This window comes from Macrobrachium nipponense, chromosome 40 (genome assembly GCF_015104395.2).
Source record: "Macrobrachium nipponense isolate FS-2020 chromosome 40, ASM1510439v2, whole genome shotgun sequence".
NCBI classification, from domain to species: Eukaryota; Metazoa; Arthropoda; class Malacostraca; order Decapoda; family Palaemonidae; genus Macrobrachium; species Macrobrachium nipponense.
The window spans coordinates 51366564-51387343 of record NC_061101.1 but is presented as its reverse complement, the minus strand read 5'-3'; the positions used below and the strand labels follow the sequence as shown (position 1 = coordinate 51387343).

Genomic DNA, 20780 nt, shown 5'->3' with positions numbered 1-20780 from the left:
AACCCCCGCTATTTGCGGATATCACTATGGATCTTATATACCCATTATTTGCGTTTTCATGGTATTTTCCTACAGAAATCTCTGCAAATTACTGAATTTTCATATCAACTTCATGGTTAAATGCACTTTTGTGATAAAACTATTAAAAAAAGGCAGGTATAAGCATTTTAGTGGGGTTTCTTAAGTTTGAACTAGCCAAGTAGGTAGTTTTAAGCATTTTTATAGGGGTTCTAAGTATTTGCGGATTCTAGCTATTCGTAGGGGGGTGTGTGTCCGGTATGCATCCCCTGTGAATACGGGTGTCCCACTGTACTTTTGTTACAGACATTACCACATACAGTATTACCTAGTCAATCCATATGTAAATGTATGTTTGTATCTCACCCATTAATATTTCAGTAGTCTTGAATGGTACTTTTGCAGTGGTGTAATAATGTGTGAATGTATTGCATAATATGGCCTACAGTGTTTAACATTGCATGTTTTTGATATTCAGATGTGGAAAAGTGTCATCTAATCTACCAAGAAAGCCCTGCATCATCCTCCATCTGGAGAGAAAGAGCACAGAGGTGGTGAAACCTTTCACTGAAGAAACCTGTACAAAAGCACTCTCTCGTCAGAAAATAAAGACAAAACTTATATGCAAAATCCAAGCTCATCAGTTATCACTTGCAGTGTTACAATTTCACTGCAGTTCACAAAAACAAAAACAAGACATTACTTGAGAAAACAGCATTTGGAGTTAACAGTTCTAAGACAAAATTCTCGACCAAAGTATCTACCCATGTCTTTCCTCACATTTGTTTTGTGACAATGCAACCAAGTCCCTGGGAAAAAACGAAGGCAAAGAGAAACTAGGCGCTTGTGAGATGACCTCAAGGACTGCTGCAGATTTAACTCTTGAGCAGTCTAAATACTGATGCTGCATCAAGGCATACCAGCATAGCGTCCTTCACAACCCCAGCTACAAGATGTAGATGGCTTGCCACATTTTCTGCTAGGAGTACCATCAACGGGTCTATCCTGGAGACAAGGCTTCAAGTCCCCAGATGAATGCATCAAGGACCTGTAAGATCACAGAACCAGAAAGGACAGTGAAGACACAAGCAAGGTACTTGGCACCATCACGGCCGACATGACCCCATTCCAAATTGTGGCAGATGATAACTGTGCTGCTTATCAACAGGGAAGAGTTTACAGAGTGTACCAAATGAATTCAAGACTGACCTACTGCACTGCCAAGAACTAGGGAAGCTTTGATGCCTGGAGTTCAAAGACAAATATCAACTTGATCCTGCAAGATTTAAGAAGGCAGTTACAAGATGAAAGGCAAAGAACTTTGCCTCGGTTGCTATCAAGGCCTCTGTGAAGAGCAACGAGAAAGTGACGGAGCTGCCAGGAACGAGAGACCTGTTTGGATGACTTACCTCAGCTCAAAGAACAACCCTGATCCCAAAATTTTCTCATTTCCTTTGACACCTGTGCCTCTTTCTTTGGCCCACGTTGTTAGCAGCCTTAACAAGACAGATAAGTCTGAACTTCTGCACAAGCTTGAGATTGAAGTACACAGCACAGACCCTAAAATTTCTGTTAATGTCACCCTTGTTGATGGCATGTTTCTTTTGCATGCACTTCATAACTACCAGTCACCTTTGGAGAAGCGGCTTTGCTGATTCTATGGATGCATTGTGGAATGTATCCATAGATGACACTGCCTCTGCCTTCACAGGTCCTAGCCAGCAACGGCCAAAAGAATGGCAAAAGGCCCTTAAATTACCACATTCAAAAGTGCATTCATAAAGTTTCTTGCTCAGGAATGGGCTACCCATGTAGATCCTAACACACTTGCTGGCCACCATGTGAATCTAGCAGTAAATATGTGTGATCATTATACAGTCCTGCAAGGCACAGCCTTTCGTGAGGAAGAGCTTATCTGGTTTGCACACAAGAGAAAGCAGATACCAGGATTGTGTTTCATCTGTCAAGCCTTCCTCACAAATGACAACCCCACCGTTGCTGTGAGGTGTTCTGATACCGATATGTTTGTACTCTGTTATATCACATCTCAAAAATGTGGGACAACCATAAACCATTGGTGCGGATGGATGTTGGTCTGGGTGCTATAGCAACATCTCCCAGCTGGTTCAACATTTCGATAGAGAAGTCCTGGAGGCCTTGCCTGCTCTCCATGCCTACACAGCCATCTTCACAAACAAGGGGAAGATGAGACCATTTAAGCTGAAGAAGAAGAATCTACAATCTTTCAGTGCCTTTGCCTCCCTCGGCAGTAGTGACGACACAGTTGACAACAATTCAATGACAGATTGAGAAGTTCAAGTAGTGCATGTATTTGATGCCAAAGCTCTCCAAAATCAACTGATGTCAAGTTGGCCCTGTTTGAGAAAAAGTATGCACCTACTAGCAAGGCAACAGTCCAGCCTCATGGCAAGATGAAAGGTGTGAACCCAAGTTGTGTGGCTCCTTGTCATTCTTCACTGGTCAACAAAGTGCAAAGGGCAAAATACATTGCCTACTTGTGGATGCCTCAAATAGAAAATCCTTCAGACCTGAATCCTGAAGAATTTGGATAGTTGCTGAAAGACAACCAGTATGTCATCAAGTGGTATGATGGTGACCAATTGCCATAGAGTATTGCCAACATTATCAGCAAGGATGATGACATTGGTACCACAGCACATGGCATGGATGAGGAATTCTTCCCCTGTTCCCATGATGAAGGTGGTGATAGTGACAATTGATTTTGAATTTATCTAGTCTTGTTATGAAATAATGGTTACCTGAATTGCAGACACAGTGATTTTATCAAGCTTACAGTAATTGGCTTTTTCTGTTTAACCTGAGTAATAATTTTATTCATGCTCAATTTTGTATATCAGTCAAGCTATATATTACCAAAATTTTAAAGATGATATGCATTGGTATCTAAGTCTTAATGTTTACATGTGTTTTTGTCTTTGCAAAGTCAAAATGCATGGATGACATCCCATGTAAATTAAATTCTTTAAACTGAAATAGCCATCATAAGTATCTTTTATAACTTAATAATGATAAATTATCAATCAATCATTGTATATTATAGTATTGGATAGATAATATAGTATTGGGTAAAATCTTAAGAACTCTTGGATTGTATGTCTACAATAGACTCTAAAAATGCTGAAAAACATGGAAGATTGACATAGTTTCAAAGTAATAGTGATTAAACACAGGTATACAAACTATACAATTTAAAATCCTGAAATTTTTTCCTTTCAACAAACATCTATTGCGAATGTTGGCCTTACGTTTATGGTAAGCTACTGGAATTGCCAATATGGAAACCTTGTTTTAGATTGCCGTTTAGATTGGTGGCCATCTTAAAATGCAGATTAGGGGGTTATGACAAAAAAAAAAAAAAAAAAAAAATCACAAATTTTTGCCTTTGGAAGTCCACTTTAGTGCCAGTTTCCTCAATTTATATGGATTTTAGGCACATATTCTGTGAAACCAGTCCCAACCAAATATGAAAGTGGGGATGAGCAGGTACCGAACTTGATTTTCAACATTGTGAATTTGTCTAACTTTAGGATTGTAAGAGATGCATTTTTACAATCTGCACTGCACATAATTTTCTGCATAAGAAACACCCACTGAACCTTTTGGGCTAAAAAAAATAAATAAAACCCCCATACCTCTGGGACTATTAGCACAATGAGCCCTTGACACCTTCCCCCAACTCCTCTGAAGGAGGGAAAATGGAAGGACTTTGGTAGACACGGGAGACAGGTAAGCTACACTTGACTGATATTACCTCCCAACACTGTTTAGAATGCAAGGAAGGTTAAGAAACAAAATAGTGGGCATCAAGAATAATGAAAAACAAAGGGAAGAAGGAACTAGTCCTCTAAACCCCCACACTACACATATGTAAGAGAAAAAACAACTTAGAAAACCAGCAAAATCAGAAATTTAAATTAGCAATCTGGAGAAGTGCAGCAAAAAAAAAAAAAGGCAACTGCCAAAGAAATAATGGCTAGTGTTGGTCAGTGAGTGAGGACACACCCACCCCAACCACTAGTTATCTTGTTAAAAAGTTCAAAGAGATGGTTAGTATTTCTGTAGGAACATACATAAATACAGCCAGTCTAATCAAGTGACTGATTATGTTAAATGGTGTCCCAAAACCATTGATTGTTTACCGAGTTACATAATTTTCAGATATCCAGGGATGCGTGATCTTAACCAAGAACCGAATTCATAACATGGAACTAATTAATAGAAGTCATGATGGCATTAAATAGGTCGGGTCAGAAAAAAAAATTGAAGACTGTAGATTATCAAATTGTTTAATTATTATAATATTTTTGTGCTTATCATTCCTACTTATACATAGACATAGAAAGTAAAAATATATCTATAAACTGCACATCGATACGATATTAGCTGCTCTCAATAGAAAATGAATCCATATCAGAAATTCAAGGAACAGTCAAAATTCTCAAACTCCTGTGATTAATATAAAGAGCAATTTTTCAACCATACTCATACAAAGGATTATTTTTTAAAAATCAAACATTTCAACATAAAATGGAGATTTAAGGAGGCCATTCACCTCCAGCTCTCTTGAAAAAGATAAGTGCACTTCGTTCATGGGATGGAAGGAAGTTGGCATAATATAAATTTCTAAGGTTAACTCACCTTGTACAATTCAATTTTGGTTCCTGAGGTGCCAAATAGTGGTAATGGAGAGGATCAAGAAGCTGGATTGGTGGTAAAGCTCCTTCAAGAATGTGGGATTGAGAATTGTTATTCATCACATTGGTTTCGCCTTGTCCAAATTCATACTGAAATTGATGGAAAAATATTAATACTTTGGTCCTGATAAAATACACCTAGCTTCTGGTACCTTAAAACCAAAATTAATGTCTGGATACCAGAGTAGTACATAAAAACCATCAGGATCAATGCAAAAATCAAAGACAAGTTTACATCAAACTGGATATTAATTGGTCATCAGCAGCAAAAGCATGGAAAATCTAGAGTATTTTCATGTTTTATAAATAATTCCTCATACTTTTTCACCACAAACCTATCACTTCTAAATAGCCCACTAACAAGGCCAACAAAACTCAAGACAATTCAGTCACTACTTAAGAGATACAGAAAAAAAATGGAACAACAGTATAGCACAATTTCTGAAAGGTAGGCCTAAGCTGTGCTGGTCTTTTGCATAAATAAAAATTATATTTAAGAAATACCCTGATAAATAAATTAAATGACCTGGCTGGGACAAGACATTTTCATCTTGGGAAACATGCTAGGCATAGGTTATCGTGCTCTTGCCATGTCTACCATGCTTTTCTGCCTGTTTCCTGTGGGTATGGCAAGAGCATGGTAATGTAGGCCTAACATGTTTCTCAAACCTGAAAACTGTTGTCTTTCAAGATTCCTGCTAATGCTTAAATTCCCTCTACATTTTTTGGAGCACTACTGTAGAAAATAAACACAAAATATATTACTTGTAAAGGAAATGGTTTAGATGAAGCCATGTCTGCAAGGACACCTCGATGTGGGATGTTTAAAGGCAACTCTCTACAAACAACCTGGGTCTCAAGTAACAAACATTCATCTGCAAAGAACAAAATATCCAACAATTACAACAGCATTTGTAGATACACAAAAATTAAACAATGATTTAATAAATCTGTTTTGGCTACAGAGAAAATGCCAATCAAGAAAACTTTCTTCTGGTAAAGTGCTTACCTGGTAATTAAGTGATTTGGTAATGAAAATGAGTGATAATAAAGATAAAGCAAGGTAACACAGCTAATATTCATAAGAGAGCATTACAGTAGCTTTGTAAATTAACATAAGACTTGGCTGCTCACAGTTCAGAGAGGGCAGAAAATTCCTTAAGATCAATGGTGGACGTGCACATACTGTATTTATGTTTCTCATCTGTTTTTTGTTTTTGTTTATATGAAGACAAAAAGCAAAAGTATTGATCCCTCACTCTTAAACATCAAAAGAGCAAAATTTTCTAAATAAAATCACTACACTAAGTTTTTCATTAACATAAGTTCCAAAACTGTGCCATTAAAAACTATAGAATTTTAGAGGTAAAAAAAAAAAGGATTCCCAAATGTGTTTGAAATGCAAATCTGAATACAAAGCATTCAGGGTTTTGTTGTTCTAACCTTCACACCACAGATCCAACAGTATCTACAACAGTAAAGCTAATTACCCACAAAAATTTCTGTTCTGAACCCTTAGAAAGCAGCTCTCATTATCAAAATTTTCATGAAAGGAATAAAGTATGCCTTTAGTCACAATCTGTCTTCCTATGATATAATGTGTCTGCACTTTGGTGTAAACTGATGCTGAAAAAAGATATCTTCTAAGACTGAGGAGGCATCCAACAAGGAAGTGTCTACTGAAGATACGCATGAGATTAAAGTGGCAATTTCCAAATATTCCAGAGTATATGCTATTATTTCTATTAAATCATGTTGAATAAAGATAAACATAATTCTCAAAGATCATGAATGGCCAGATTCCTGCATTAAGTTGAAAACTTAATGCTTTCAAAATGCACACAGTTCAAGAGATTCAGACTAAAGATTAATAATAGATTAAGTGCCCCTTCTACACATATTAATAGTTTTACCTATTAACAAGGCTGGATTAAGTATCTACAACCTTAAAAATGTCTCGCTTGTAAATTTTGTAAATAATAAGCAAAAGATGAAGCTTGAATAAATGACCTTGTCAGGATTCTTAAGCATAATAATGTGCTATTGCTAATATTTCTGAAATGTAAAAACATACTGAACTTACATGATGCAAATACCAGAAGAGCTGCAAGTAACTTATTCATCTTAGCTTCATCTATACATAACAGCTACTACACAATAACCATTCATTTCTAGGATTATAATAAAATATTAGTCATAGTCACAAAGTTGTTAAAATTTTCTTAATTTTCTACTTTGACACTAGTTAAATTGTACACTCAAATTGTAAGGTTTGCTTAGTCTTCCTGCTTCTGCACTTCCCCTTGATGATTAACAATAATGTCATCCTCAGTAGCAGCTGTCTCTGGATTGACAAATAAAAAGACCATGTTGCTCTCTGGTCGGTCACTAGCTGATTTTGGTGTGGGCATGCTGCACTCATAGTATTCATTTGCTCCAGAAGTATCAACAGTCGGACGAGGCTTTCTGGTTCTGACTGGGCTTTCATCCTGAATTTCTGACACTTCTTCATCTTTGAGGATTTCACTTTCACAAATATCCCCTTCCTGTAACACAAGGGGATCAGACTCATTCGGTTTAACATCGGGGTCAAGGCCTTCTGCATCATCTACATGTTCCTTTTGTTCCATTGTACTTTCTGCCAGTTTTTCCTCTTCAATATCTTGTGTTTGTTTTGGTGCTTCATCATCAGAATTGGAAGATTCATGACTTCGAGTCATTTCCTCAGCATCATTTTTCTGGGCACTTAGATTCAGTTTCAACTCTTTGTTTTCCTGTTCAATATGAACTTCACATTCAGCCTCCTCTTCCTGTAGTTTGTCTGGCCCTAATGAACCCATGCATTCATTCAAAAATTCACCAGACTGAGTAAGCTTCCCCTCCTCTAAGAATGAAGATGATTTTCTAAAATCATCCTGGGGTTTCTCGAGGGCCTCTCTGTCTGCCTTTTCTTCACAAATACCCTTCTCAATACTTTCACTAGATCCCTTGGATTTATTTGTTAAAACACTGACCCGCTTTGACTCGTCAACTTCTATCTTAACAAAAGGTTGGACTGCATGGGGTTTAGTGGCGTACATTGGTCCTTCTTGAATATCCATTCCCAGTGGCTCTCTTTTTGCTTCTTTACTTCCAAAACATGGCAAAATTGCAAAACACAGGATCAACCAAAATAATGATGCTGTTAGCCAATAAAGGTGAGGGGTTATACGCAAACTAATAGAAGGCATTATCAAAAAGTAAAATATGGCAAAAAAACTGGATATGACAACTGGATAAAAGACTGTGAGAAGCAAGACAATAAGAAGTCGAAATTCATTCTGAGTCCACTTTTTCTTGTTTACTAGGGGCTTATTCATTATGAAGTATCACTTGCACTTATACACAGCTTCAAAGTGGAGATAAAACTTGTGCTACTTCCAGAAAGCAAAGCGAAGTGGAATATACCCTTCACAGAAATATACTACATAGTTGGTGAAGCTGCATCCTGTCCAAGAGCATGATAAGAACAATCACTCAAAACGGTCAGGATACAGAGTAGAGATAACAGCACTGTCAACTGAAAGGTTAAACTTCAAATGCCCAAAGTCTAGTTATAGTTTCCAAAGTAACATCTGTTTTACATAAAATGAAAAACAAAAGCATATAAAAAAAAGCATTTAAGCAGTAACTAAATAAGAACATCATAATGACACCATAAACTACAATGCTTGTTAATCCCCAATCAGAATTCAGTCATTCTTATGACTAAACTAAACAGCATATCAACAATTTATAGCGATACATAAACAGCCGACACGAGAGGTGGATTATAATGGTTACACTGAACATACTGTGAAGCAATACTTTGCTGCTGAATCTTCAACGTATTTAATAACTTTCACATATAATCTGAATTGTTGTTTAAGACACTGCCTGGAATTTGCCTTGGGAAGAACTGCTGTAGGCAATATGTTAAAGATATATACTTTTAGTACTGCAGTATATTCCTTTAATGGCCAGCAGCATTGCTTTCTGCCAGTTACTATCCATCAATTCTTTTGATCTCTTCCCACTCTTTTGGAGTGAATATTTAAGCCAGCCCAACAAAAGTCTAGAAAAGAAGTCTAGAAAAGGGCTGATCAAAATACTTGAAAACAATGCCATGACATGTCAATTTTTAGAGGTTACTGTGCAATGGATCTTGATTTTGTGAATTTACCTTCAAGTGTAGTTTCAAATGAATAACATTAAAAGGGCACAACAATTACTGCAAATTAGGGCAAGACATAAATGATAATTTTTCTTTTAAATTACAAGTTTTTACCTAGTTATAAATGATTAATGACATAGCCTTATCACTTTATTTCAAAAGAAAAAACCACTTCAAACCACTCCTTTCAGTTAAGATCTTTAGTTACAGAGATGTCTGACTGAACAATCTTTTAAAAAAATGAACTACACGAGTTATCAGGCTAAATGAAACTAATTTATACATTACTACTTATGTTACTTTTTAAACTTGGTAGATATTAAGGTTATTGTTGTTCCTTACAGCCCCAAATACATTTCTCTCCATGCTACAATATAATTAATATATATGGAGAAACTTATTCTAAATTTTCAAATTACCATCTAAAATTTCTAAATGGTGCTCCAATTTGGCAGTAGAAAGGGTGTTACAAGACGTGCCGTTAGGTGACACAGGATGCCCTTATCAACTTCTACATCCTCTGAATAAACAGATGCTACAGGTCACTAGATATTTATTATGCATGACATAATACACTAGAAATAAACTTTATTACTATATCTTTTTTGTCTGTGGTATCAAAATATAGTATTACTTTGAATAAGTATGTATGTACATATAACATAAAATATTCAAAAAATGAGTAGACTCTCAATGCCTGATGTCTAAAAACTGAATAGTTTCTTCAAGTGGCAAGACTACAGCTTGCATCCTTCAGAGCAAGAAACAAGAAAGTGGAACAGCTATTTATTAAGTATATAACTTCATTTTATCTCAAAAATACTGGTTCAGCATGGCAGCTAAACGTAATATCATAATTACAACACTAGCTGTGATTGTTGCAGTCCTTATAATAGCCTGCGTGCTCATTATTACATTTGTTGTAATGCCTAACGCAAACAACAGTGAGGTAATAGTGATAAGGCTTGGCTCCTCAAATATCACCCACGAGACAGAACAGGTGAGGCCGCAAAACTACCAGCTCTTTGTGGTAGGACTGGTATTTGCCTGTGGCTTATTTGTGTTTCTCCTGGTTGCAATAATTATTGTATTCATCTTGGCAAAGAAAGCCCGTGGTTATGCGATTGGAAGTGAAAACCAGGAGGGTAATGTGGTAGATACTGTTGGAAGTGAATTTTGTCAATTGACCGACCATAAATTTGGTGGTAAGGGTGATCAAGCCCATGTTAATGGCAAGGGTACGTCTGATGCTGCAAAGAGACATTCTTTACCTGTTACACAAAGTGCTACACCTTCAAGCTCACAGAATTTGAACTTAGTGGGGAACAACTTAGACTCCAATCCCCAACATGAGAGTGGTTGCATTCAGAAAGTTCGTCCACAAAGTTACGGAACTCTGAGTCGCACTCGTCTTATGAGTTCGGTGGATGAGGACGGTTATTATATTGATAAGTACGACTATAATTTAGGTGACATAAGTCCTACAGATGATAATGATGGAAATGTGATCGATGATGATGTGCAATCTATTTTGACAAATTTAGAAGAAGATCTTCAAAGTGACATTAACAAGCATCAAAATAAAACTCCCTTAAAGAGACAACTTACAAAACAAGACACCTTTGAAAGCCTTCCTCCTCTAAAGTCTTTTGACAATTACTTAACATTAGTGAGGATAGATTCTGCATCTAACTTTGACAGTGTGCTAGAGCAATCAGGGTTGCAAGAGGAGAGTCCTGAAGAAAGTGAAATAAAAAAGGAGGAAGATTTGCAAAAAGAATAGAGAAACAGATTTCATATTTAGTTAAAACTGATTTTAGCGAGATCTAGGATGGATGGCTACAGAGACCGAAGGACATCTGTCTCAAGCTTCAAGAGTACTAGTTCTAGTGACAGCAGGCGAAGCTCGGTAGATCACACACGGAGATTTAGTATCTCGAGGCCAGACCAACTTGTGAATGATCAAAATACAGAGTCAATACTAATTATTGGGGAAAATCAAAACTCCTTTGTAGAGAGCAAATTTTGTCGAGCAGGTTCAATTCAGTATCGAAATGCTGGTTGGAAATCCTCACGCATGAGAAATGATTCTTCCTCTTCAACACACAGCAATGCATCTGGGAAGCAAACACAAGGGACCAAAGAACCTCTTCCACAGAAAGTTACTCTTCAGCTCACACCAGAAGAACAAAAAATACATATCCAACAAAGATTCATCGAAATAGCAGCCATTCTTGAGGCCAGTGGTGTAGATGAACATATTCTCCAGAAAATAAGAAGTGCTTATTGATTAAAGCAGTGTGGTGATGAAAAGTAATAAAAAATGCAGAATTCAAACATCAAAGACTCCATAATTTTCTATCAACTTAATAAAAGAGTTCTCAGTATAGTACTGTAGCTCTAATTACATAGTCCTTGCAGAAAACTCCTGTCATTAAATATGTGCAGCCTGTACATACAAAAATGTAAAAAAAAATAACAATAATAAACTGTAATCCAAGCCCAAAATACAAGAATTTATCACTGCCTGGTGTTGATGATATATACAGAATCGGTTGCAGTTTACAATTGGAGGCACTGTATAAAATTAACAGTACTATAAATATTTTAACCAAAAATTAAATAATTTTGAAATCTGCATTAACAGAAGCTTAAATGTCTACAGATGTTTGCATCAGTGTAGTTCAAATACCTACAGATGGTCAATACAGTACGTATAAGAATAAGTGAATTTCTCTAACTTGTGTCTCAATTTCAAAGAGATTTTAGGATATTTAATGAAAAAAAACCTACATTTTTCTTTATAACGATGTAAATTTGGCTATAACTATTATCTACTTAGAAAAGTTAAGGATTTATCCAGCTATCACATTATTACTTATTTCCCTAAGCTGACACTTGACAAAATTTTTACTAGTGATATTTCAATGTAACTGCTTATATTGACAGCATTTAACGCTGGCTTCTAGCTTTACTTTCACTGGTGTTGTGAGCATATAACAAGCAATTTCCAGTGCATTATATCATTATTTCTCTCAATTTTGTTATTCTCTAAGTACACTGATTTAAATTGTTTAGGATGTTAGAAGATAATATAAATGTTAATACAGTGTTTAGAGCATGAAATTTAAAATGTATCTTTTCACTTCTTACAAGTTGTTTAGACTAATACTTTTCAAATGCTATAATAATACTGTGTATAAAAGGTTTGATCCCATTTGTATAATCAAGCTACATAAAATTACAGCACAATTATTCTGCCACCATAAGATTAATCTCTTTTAATGTATATACAGCTTACCTCATCATATAATAATCTGGCATTACAATTTTCTATGCTGTATCTTAAATTCTCATTCAAACACAAAACAAAATACACCTGTATGTCACTTCAAATGTAAATTAATCATGAAACGATATGTAAGTTACCTCATGGAAAGTGTAAAATTCACTACCTGTTGTTTAATTTTAAATTTTAACTTAAGTCGAGATGTAGTAGTTAACTGTTTGATTACTTTTGGAACTGAAATCATTGCTCAAGTTACCAAAAATTTAACAAAGTATGATGCAATATGTTATTTACAGAAATAAACTCAACCTTTTTATGTTTACTCATGTCCATATTTTTATGTTTATGTATTCATGATCAAACATATTATTAACATGAATGCTTAAATGATGTTAAAAGTGATTAAAATGTTCATTGCAGAAATAAACTTTAATTTTTTTAACAACATGTGAGTCTTTTAACATGATGTAAATAAAGTAAGTCTGATTCTTCAAGTTAAACAGCAAAAAGAAACTGATAACTGTTCATGTAACAATTCTATAATGATTTCCTAGTGTTTTCTTTCAAATAAATGGATATGCAAAAACCTGTAAAATAATAAGACAAAACCATGTAACTTATGATGCTTTCTTTTCAATTTGAATACAGATTTAACAAAACTGGTGTTATTTGATTAACCATATTCCCCAATAAACTTTACATTGCTTACTTGAATTCTGTCATTATTCTAAATAAATACTACCTATTTACTCTGAGACAATATGTATAATGTTTTTACATAATTTTTTATATGAATGATGAAGAAATAATTTTTCATTTGATGGCATGATGATTTCCATAAAAACTGGTACAGCTCTACTTAATTTATCCTTACACACAAATTATTCCTCTCCAAGCATAAGGCATATTTTACAATAAGCCAAAAAGTGATACAAAAAATATAACTTAATTATCATGCAAAAAAAGTTGTCAGGCTGGTCAATCGGTGCTGTTGGAGCATAAATTATGCCTTGACAATTGGAATTTTAGGCACAGCAAAGGAGAGAAAGAAAGTCATTGGGTGCCTGGAGCACTAGGAGCAAGTAAGAGAGAGTGAGTATTGTACTGTGTAATCATTCTGTCTTGTATGGAACTTCTTGTGCATTGCATCTGTTAATACAGTAGTGCACATGATGTATGTACAGTTCCATCGCTGAGTAGAGTTCATGTTAGGGGTGTTCAAAGAGCTTATTATAAAAAAAAATGGTTACCAAAGAAAATAAAAAGGGTAGCTTAGCCTAATGTACAGTATGCTGGGCAGGTATATTTTATCACTGAATTTATATATATAATTATGTTACATTAGAACCTTGGTTTTCGTAAGACACCAGAAACAAATGTCTCGCCAGTTTTGTTGCGCGACAGGGGTCGTGTGACTCTTGGGCTGGTCCTAGTGCCAGTAAAACGAAAGGGGGGAAGTAACCCCAGATAGTGCCATTAAAAAACAAAGAGGAGAAATAACACCAAATATGTCCATGATGCCTAAAATCCTTCTGGAGGGAGATTCCCCTTACAAACAATAACCTCTCCTCCTCCTCCTCCTCTTCCCTCCATCTTCCATATGTTAACAAGAGTCTTCCGTAAAGGTAAGAGTGATGTTAAATGCTCATTATTTGTTCCATTATATTTCTTTCTATTGTTTTCTGTAAGTAAAACTGTGTTTATTCACTATAAAATGTATTCTAAAAATGACAAATTTTTAATCAATTTGTACTTTTCATAGTTAACAAACCTTCAGTCTTAACAATAGGATAATCTTCTAGCGCTAGCTGGAAACCAGTAAAAACAATAAAAGATTTCAAAACAAGGAATCTGTGGCATCTGGCAACTAATGCATATATGCGGCGGATGTTTGGTCATCGACCAAGCTCGGACCCCTGCAATATGCCAGTCTTTTCTTTTACCGCCTTGGAGAGCGGAGTTTTGCTGCGCTCTCCTTTTCCAAGCCGGTTTTTTTTATCATAGCCTGTGCATTATTTCTTTTTATTCAGCCTAGAAGTTCTGTGAACGTCATCGTTTTTAGACAAGCCCTCCTTGTTGCCATGTTGAACTTCCTTCGGACGGATGCTGTTGCAGCAGATACACTTTAACTCTGCATCAGCATCGCTTGCGTTATGTCTGATAGGCTAATCCGTCTCCTAAGAGAGTATTGTCCCATCAGAGAGATAGGAACCCTTACTTTGGTTTGATTGACTGATAGATTGATTGATGTAAAAATGTACCATGGCATCACAACAACTTAGGTCATCGCCGCCGGAAATATACCGTTATGTAATTTAAAAAAAAATAGATAATAAACCGTTATGTAATTTAAAAAAAAATAGATAATAAATAAGTAAAAAATAATAAAAATGTTCATCTTATGTACACTTAAGTTACAAGTATGACATCATTTACACTTTACTATTAAAAAATAACTTTTGTAGGAAGCCTGCTTCCTCCACAAACCTAAAAATACCACTTGTCTGACTAATAATATTCCTTCCAAGTACCCTGGAGAGAAGGTATTCACCCTCCTCATTACGGCACTCTGAAAGGAAACGCTCTCTTATGCCCTGAAGACTGGGACACTCGACCAGCAAGTGTCACACAGTCAGAGGAACCAGGTAGTCATCACAGAATGGCTGGGAATGTCCAGCCATTAAATAACCATGTGTCAGGTGTGTTTTCCATCTCCTTGACATTTTGCTGTAATTAAAAGGAATTGCTGATCTCATGATTTTCAACATCTTTTGATTGCTTTCTACAAAATTTTCCCATATATTTGCCATTTCTCTCTTTTTTTTTTTTTTTTGTATGTAATGGAAAAAATCTCTAAATGGTAATGCAATATTTCTTTGTGGACCATCATGAATTGCCCTTTTCGGTAGCTTATCAGCCTTTTCATTTCCACCTACTCCTGTGTGTGCTGGTACCCAACAGAAGTTTACAGTTTTCCTTTTTCAGTAACTAAAAACAACCATTCTAAAATCTCCAAAATCAGAAGGCATTTTGAATAAAAATTCATGGCTTAAATCGCACTTTGGTTTAGTGTTTTAATCTGAAATATGTGTACTGACATTTATGTTTTTATGTATCTTTCACACGTCTGGGAACTTTGTAATGTTTTAGTCTTTCAGAATGTGTGCGTTTCAGGACAAATTTTAATGGCGGATGATTCGATCTTCCCTTCTACTTGCAGGGCCAGTCGTGATTGTCGTCTCGTCTCTTTCTGTCATTTTAGTAGGATTGGGGCACGGGCAGTCTTGCGCTTGTAGCAAGAGGAACGCCAGGTGAGCTAGTCTTTCAGAAGCTCACGGCCACTCAGAGCATGAGTTTGGAAGACTTTTTAAAGTACTTCGAAGAGAGCCGAAGGTTGGGGTAGGGTTTCTCTTGACGACGTGACTTTCTTCCTCGAAAGGGTTGTCGCAAAGGTGAAAATAAAACGGTGCGAGCAGTAGAAATCGCTTGTTGATGCTTGATGACTGAGCTAGTAAGCTATGTGTCGAATTTTCCTGTAAGGCAAACAGAACCTCTTTCACAGTGTCTTGAGGGAACAAATATGACTTGTCGAAGACGAAAACAAGAGGGTCTAATTATAAGTAACTGCAACTTTAGTGGCAAAGGAACACCAAAGCTCTTGCTTTTAGGGGATCGGGGATCCCCATGGCGAAATGCTAAGCTAACTGATTGGAAACATCTCTAACTGCTTTAAAGGCATACAAAAGATGCTGGAACACAGCTGTTAAAACTCTTGAACAAGGCAGTTAGGCAATAACTACCATCCGCTAGGCAGGGAGACCCACCTGCCCGTAAGTCAACATTCCAGTTTGCCCTTTAGTTCAGGTTTCAGATTGATGGGTTGCATGAGGTGGACCTAATATGTAAAAGGACCGTAGGTTTGTAGTAAAAAAAAAAATAAAATTTGCTTTAAAAAATTTGTGCTTTTTTCCCACACAATGCAAACACTCTGGGTCCTTTACATTAATAAGACTCATTGGCTGGAGGGAGGAATCTGAGTGAATACCTTAAAGCAACTGTAGCTCTTCATACCTGAGCTGATACTCCTGGTTGAAAGAACAAGGAGTGTCCTATCTCTGACAAACTGATCGGAGTATAAGAACTGCAAGATCAAGAGTCAGATTTCTGGACCTTGTCGAATGAGTGAGGAATCGTAACTCATGAAAAAAGCTGGGAGGACTATTAAGAGTTGGATGCATTAAGGTAAGAGCCAAGAAGGGTTTGCCTTATTGCTAGTTCTCCTTCCTCCCCTTGCTAGAGGAAGGAGCGGGCTTGTTTCCAATTCTGAAAAGAAAAATAGAAAGGCAGTTCAATGTGTAATTTACCGCATCAGACACCAGTCTAGCAATGTAGGTTCAAGTCCTATTCTCAGCCTGAAGGAAGAGAAGTAGGGGAATAAAGAAGGGGAAGGAGAAGATGCCAGTCACTCATATCCTTCTCGCCTCCAGAACCACACACCTTAGGCAAAATGCAACCTGCCCTCTTAAAGGAGCCAAGCAAGGAAACAATTTTTAGAGCAGCCACCACAGGTCCAAGGAAAAAAAGGTTCCATGGAATTATAGGCAAAGACCCAAAGGAAGAAAGACATAAATGTGATCCTGATGAGACCACATCTACCTTCCAGACCAACAAATTCTTTGGAATGCATGGAATGGACCAAGCCTCTGACTCCATGAGCTCTTAGGCAGATTGTACAGGTGTGTCGTCATCACCAGTTGCAAACTACATCCTTCCAAGGGGAGATGTGTCCTTAGACACTTCTCTCCCTCTTTCTTGGGCTAGCTAGTATTAGAGAAAAAATACCTGATAACCAGTTAAGGAATTTCAAGTCTTTTCCGGGAACAAAGTAATGACTAATCTGAATCATTGATTACAAAGTCCAAGGTGCAGGGATTATGAAGGGCTTGAACCTAGCAACTGATGCAGAATGATTTGAAGTTCACTACGATATCTGAGATGGAGTCGAGATATCAATAGTAGCTGCCTTTTGAAGGGTGAAATTAAGGAAGGCCCAAGCAAATCGCCTATCCTCTTCACCAATGCATAAAAACTCTGGACTTTCCCAAGACGAATGTTCAGAGTGCGCTGCATTACAACTGATTACCACTCAGTAATATGCCTTTCCCAGCATTTTGTCAAAAAGTTCAAATATGAAGTGGAAATGTTTTGTGTCAACTGACTGGCACCAAATGCCTAGTCGGTGCCAACTCTCATCAGTTGCGAGTCGAACATTGACCAAGAGTCGATTCAGCTGAGTCGCGAGTCAAACATCAACTGTTAGTTGAATCAGCCGTCGCAATTCGTACAACTGAGCCAAATCAGCTGAGTTGCGAGGCGAACATCAACTGTCAGTCAAATCAGCTGAGTCGCGAGTCGAAAACTGACCGAGTCAAATCAGCTGTGTCACAAGTCAAACATCGACTGTCAGTTGAATCAGCCGTGTTGCAAGTTGAGCGTCAACTGTGAGGAGTAGGACCAGCATGACTGCGAGAGGGGCGAGCCTTCATCAACTGTAGAATGCCTCTTCAGAGATCGAGAGGCGGAAGAATCATGCCACTGACGTGATCAATGTGGCAACAAACCGAACCGCTCCACAAGATCAGCAGAGGAGGTAACTGCCCATTGCAAACCCTACCAGTCTCCCTTGGATCTCCAGTATGTCTTCTCCTTAGTGCGAGGGAAAGGGACAGTAACCTTTATCTAGGAGGATCGAGGGATGTGTAGCCACCTCCTCCACTGCACAACACTTCATAGTGACACAGATAAATTCCTGATAATCGAAATAAAAGGCTGGCAAAAGCAGGGGAAGGAAGAGATGGAGCAAATGAATAAGATAGAAGGGCTAGTACGAGAGAATTAGCTTCAGGTGTGGGAGGCAGTAAGTGGGAGGCGAGAGGCCAGCATCTCTGTTAATCCTAGTTACTTATTATTACTTTCATGAAAATAATCAATCAGTAATAGATCACTAACTACATACTTTGTATATCATTATAGGAAATTCTGGCATCTAGGCCTAAAAACATTCATAAAATGTATGAATAACATTAGCATTTCATATATTCAGTTATGTATGTATTTTAAACTAACGTAAATGTTCATATATCTTCTAAAATAAACGATAATTTCATATCAACAAAGTTTTTGAATTAAAGTATTAAAGCAAATCCGACTAATAGTATATTGTAAAACGCTGTGCTTTTATTCTCTAATTAGTGATAAAAGAATAAAAATATAATTACAAATAGCCATTTACTCAAAAAGAAATAAATTCTAGAATAATCCGGAATTCAAAGTAATTGAATCCAGCAACAAATTACGTGCCCCTCTAGTTATGTTTGTTTGCATGGTGTTTTTACGTTGCATGGAACAAGTCATTATTCAGCAATGGGACCAATGGCTTTACATGACTTCCAAACCACGTCGAGAGTGAATTCTATCAACAGAAATACACATCTCTGATCCCTCAATGGAATGCTTGATAATCGAACTCACTGCCACAGAGGTGGCAGGTCAACACCATACCGACCATGCCATTGAGGAGTTGTGTCCCACTAGTGGAACGTTCATGATTGCATGACACCATAAAAAATCTGTATGCCAAGGCAATGCGAGCCTTCTCTGTAATTATCAAAGTACTGCTGAACCAATAACCCGTAGTTGATACTCAACTGATGAGAAAGTTTCTGCCTACAGCCCACCGCATCAAACAATAACACCATTCTCTCCTTACTACATATCAACCCCCACACTTTCCAGATCTCTGCAAAGGAAAGTGACGAGTAACTCAGGCTTGATGAACAAATCAAAACGTTTTAGCCTAATTGCAAATGTTTGGCCTAAAAAATGTCTAACATTCATGAATTACTTGTAAACAGCCTATGGCAGGTAAACAAATCTAAAAGCATAAGTCTGGCCTAAAGGCAATTATCATCAATCAACTTGCACAGCATGTACCTACGTCCGGTAAGCAAATCATGACATCCGAGAATTATCTCTTAAGACAAAACTATTCTCAGCAACAGCAAGTAGCTGCTTGATGATAATCTGAATTAATTTAATAACAAATAAACAAAAGACAATACTCATCTTGCTCGAAGCTTTAAAATACAAGTTCCGGTGGATGTGTAATACTACTAAAATCCGGTGATAAAACTGGAAAATATGAACACTTCGATGTTCAGTCAAGCGCGGCAGAAAGCAGAATGAGGTGATTAGCTAAGTCATTCCTAGTATTGCCGTTAGGGGATGGCACTTTATACCTACACTGAGCAATCGAAGCGCTACCTACAAAATTTGAACTTAGGCTGCCGTTACCTGGAAAACTATAGCAATGTAATTACTGGGTAAGTCACTTATACAAAATCTCTAAATCTATCACGAAATAACCACAAACTATGAAACTAGCATGCAAAATGTCACTAAAAAATTTCCTCACAGTACCCTGGCCTATTAAAACTACATACTATTACTGTATTCACAATCAAGGAACTAATATCATCATACACATGATATCTAAAGATAATGTAGGTGAATATAAGAGGCATGTTGTGTATGAACAAGTGAACAAGATAAAGAGAACACATTTCTACAAGGTTTTCCTAAAAAAATAAAATCAGTTAATAATGATTGAGTCTTGAGTAAACCTGAAATACTACAACTCACATGTCTGTCTAAATGTTGTTGAACTTACCAATCAAACTAGAATCTGGTTCTGCAGGAAGAATCTGTGCAAGCCGAGTAAGAAGTTTGTAGATCTGTGCCCAAACATCAACAGACTGAGTCTTGTGAAACAACTGAGGTTGAACAAGTTTATTCTGACGATTCCAAAGGCGGGCAACAAATAACAATTCTCGAAGGCTCTGTACAATTTTCGGATCTCTAGCTAACTCAAACTGTGAAGAGAAATGTTACATGTTATCAATTATAAAAAACACTAATTATGCAATCAATATTAGAAAAAGCATTTAACAAACCACCATGGAAAAACATACCATCTTACTACTGAGGTAGCCTGAAGAATTTGATTAAAAAGAAAATCTTAAATTCATATGGGAACTCAGAAATGTTTATATATTTATATAATAATTGATAAACTTAAAATTAAGAACACAAATCATGAATTCCCTTGAGAAATTTAATTTCATGAACTGGCTGAAATTAGGAAGGCTATTTTAGTTTGGCTTGATGATGGTACATGTCCACATCAATTTAATGACGTCGCAGTACAAGCTTTCATTTTCATTCTAAATGCAGATTATTTTGCCAAACATAGAATACTACAAAGGTAACAAACCAAGTATCTTTGACACTGATTGCACTTCTCATGGTTAATTTAATGGCATGTTCAAGTTCTTTTCATTTTGGAAGACTTCTCTTCATTTCCGAAGACAAAGACAATCGACAACTGCAGTATGTATACACTATTTATCTGTCAGCCTGGTAAGATATAGCTCATTTATAAAATGGACATGCATATTTTTTACTAAGCTTTACAAGAATACTGTAC

At 36.6% G+C, this 20780-nt stretch overlaps 1 protein-coding gene and 1 long non-coding RNA gene across 2 annotated transcripts in view; one reads left to right on the top strand and one right to left on the bottom strand.

Moving 5' to 3' along the window:
* Window positions 1–3339, top strand: part of LOC135212162 (uncharacterized) — a 555536-nt gene extending 552197 nt beyond the window's left edge. Inside the window, exon 6 of the long non-coding RNA XR_010313826.1 lies at window positions 497–3339. This is a non-coding gene — a long non-coding RNA (uncharacterized LOC135212162). The remainder of the gene's footprint in view (window positions 1–496) is intronic.
* Window positions 1–20780, bottom strand: part of LOC135212161 (mediator of RNA polymerase II transcription subunit 16-like) — a 131012-nt gene that overhangs the window by 17299 nt on the left and 92933 nt on the right. Inside the window, 3 exon segments of the mRNA XM_064245587.1 lie at window positions 4699–4844; window positions 5520–5629; window positions 19965–20166. Coding sequence (XP_064101657.1) covers window positions 4699–4844; window positions 5520–5629; window positions 19965–20166 — 458 coding nt within the window.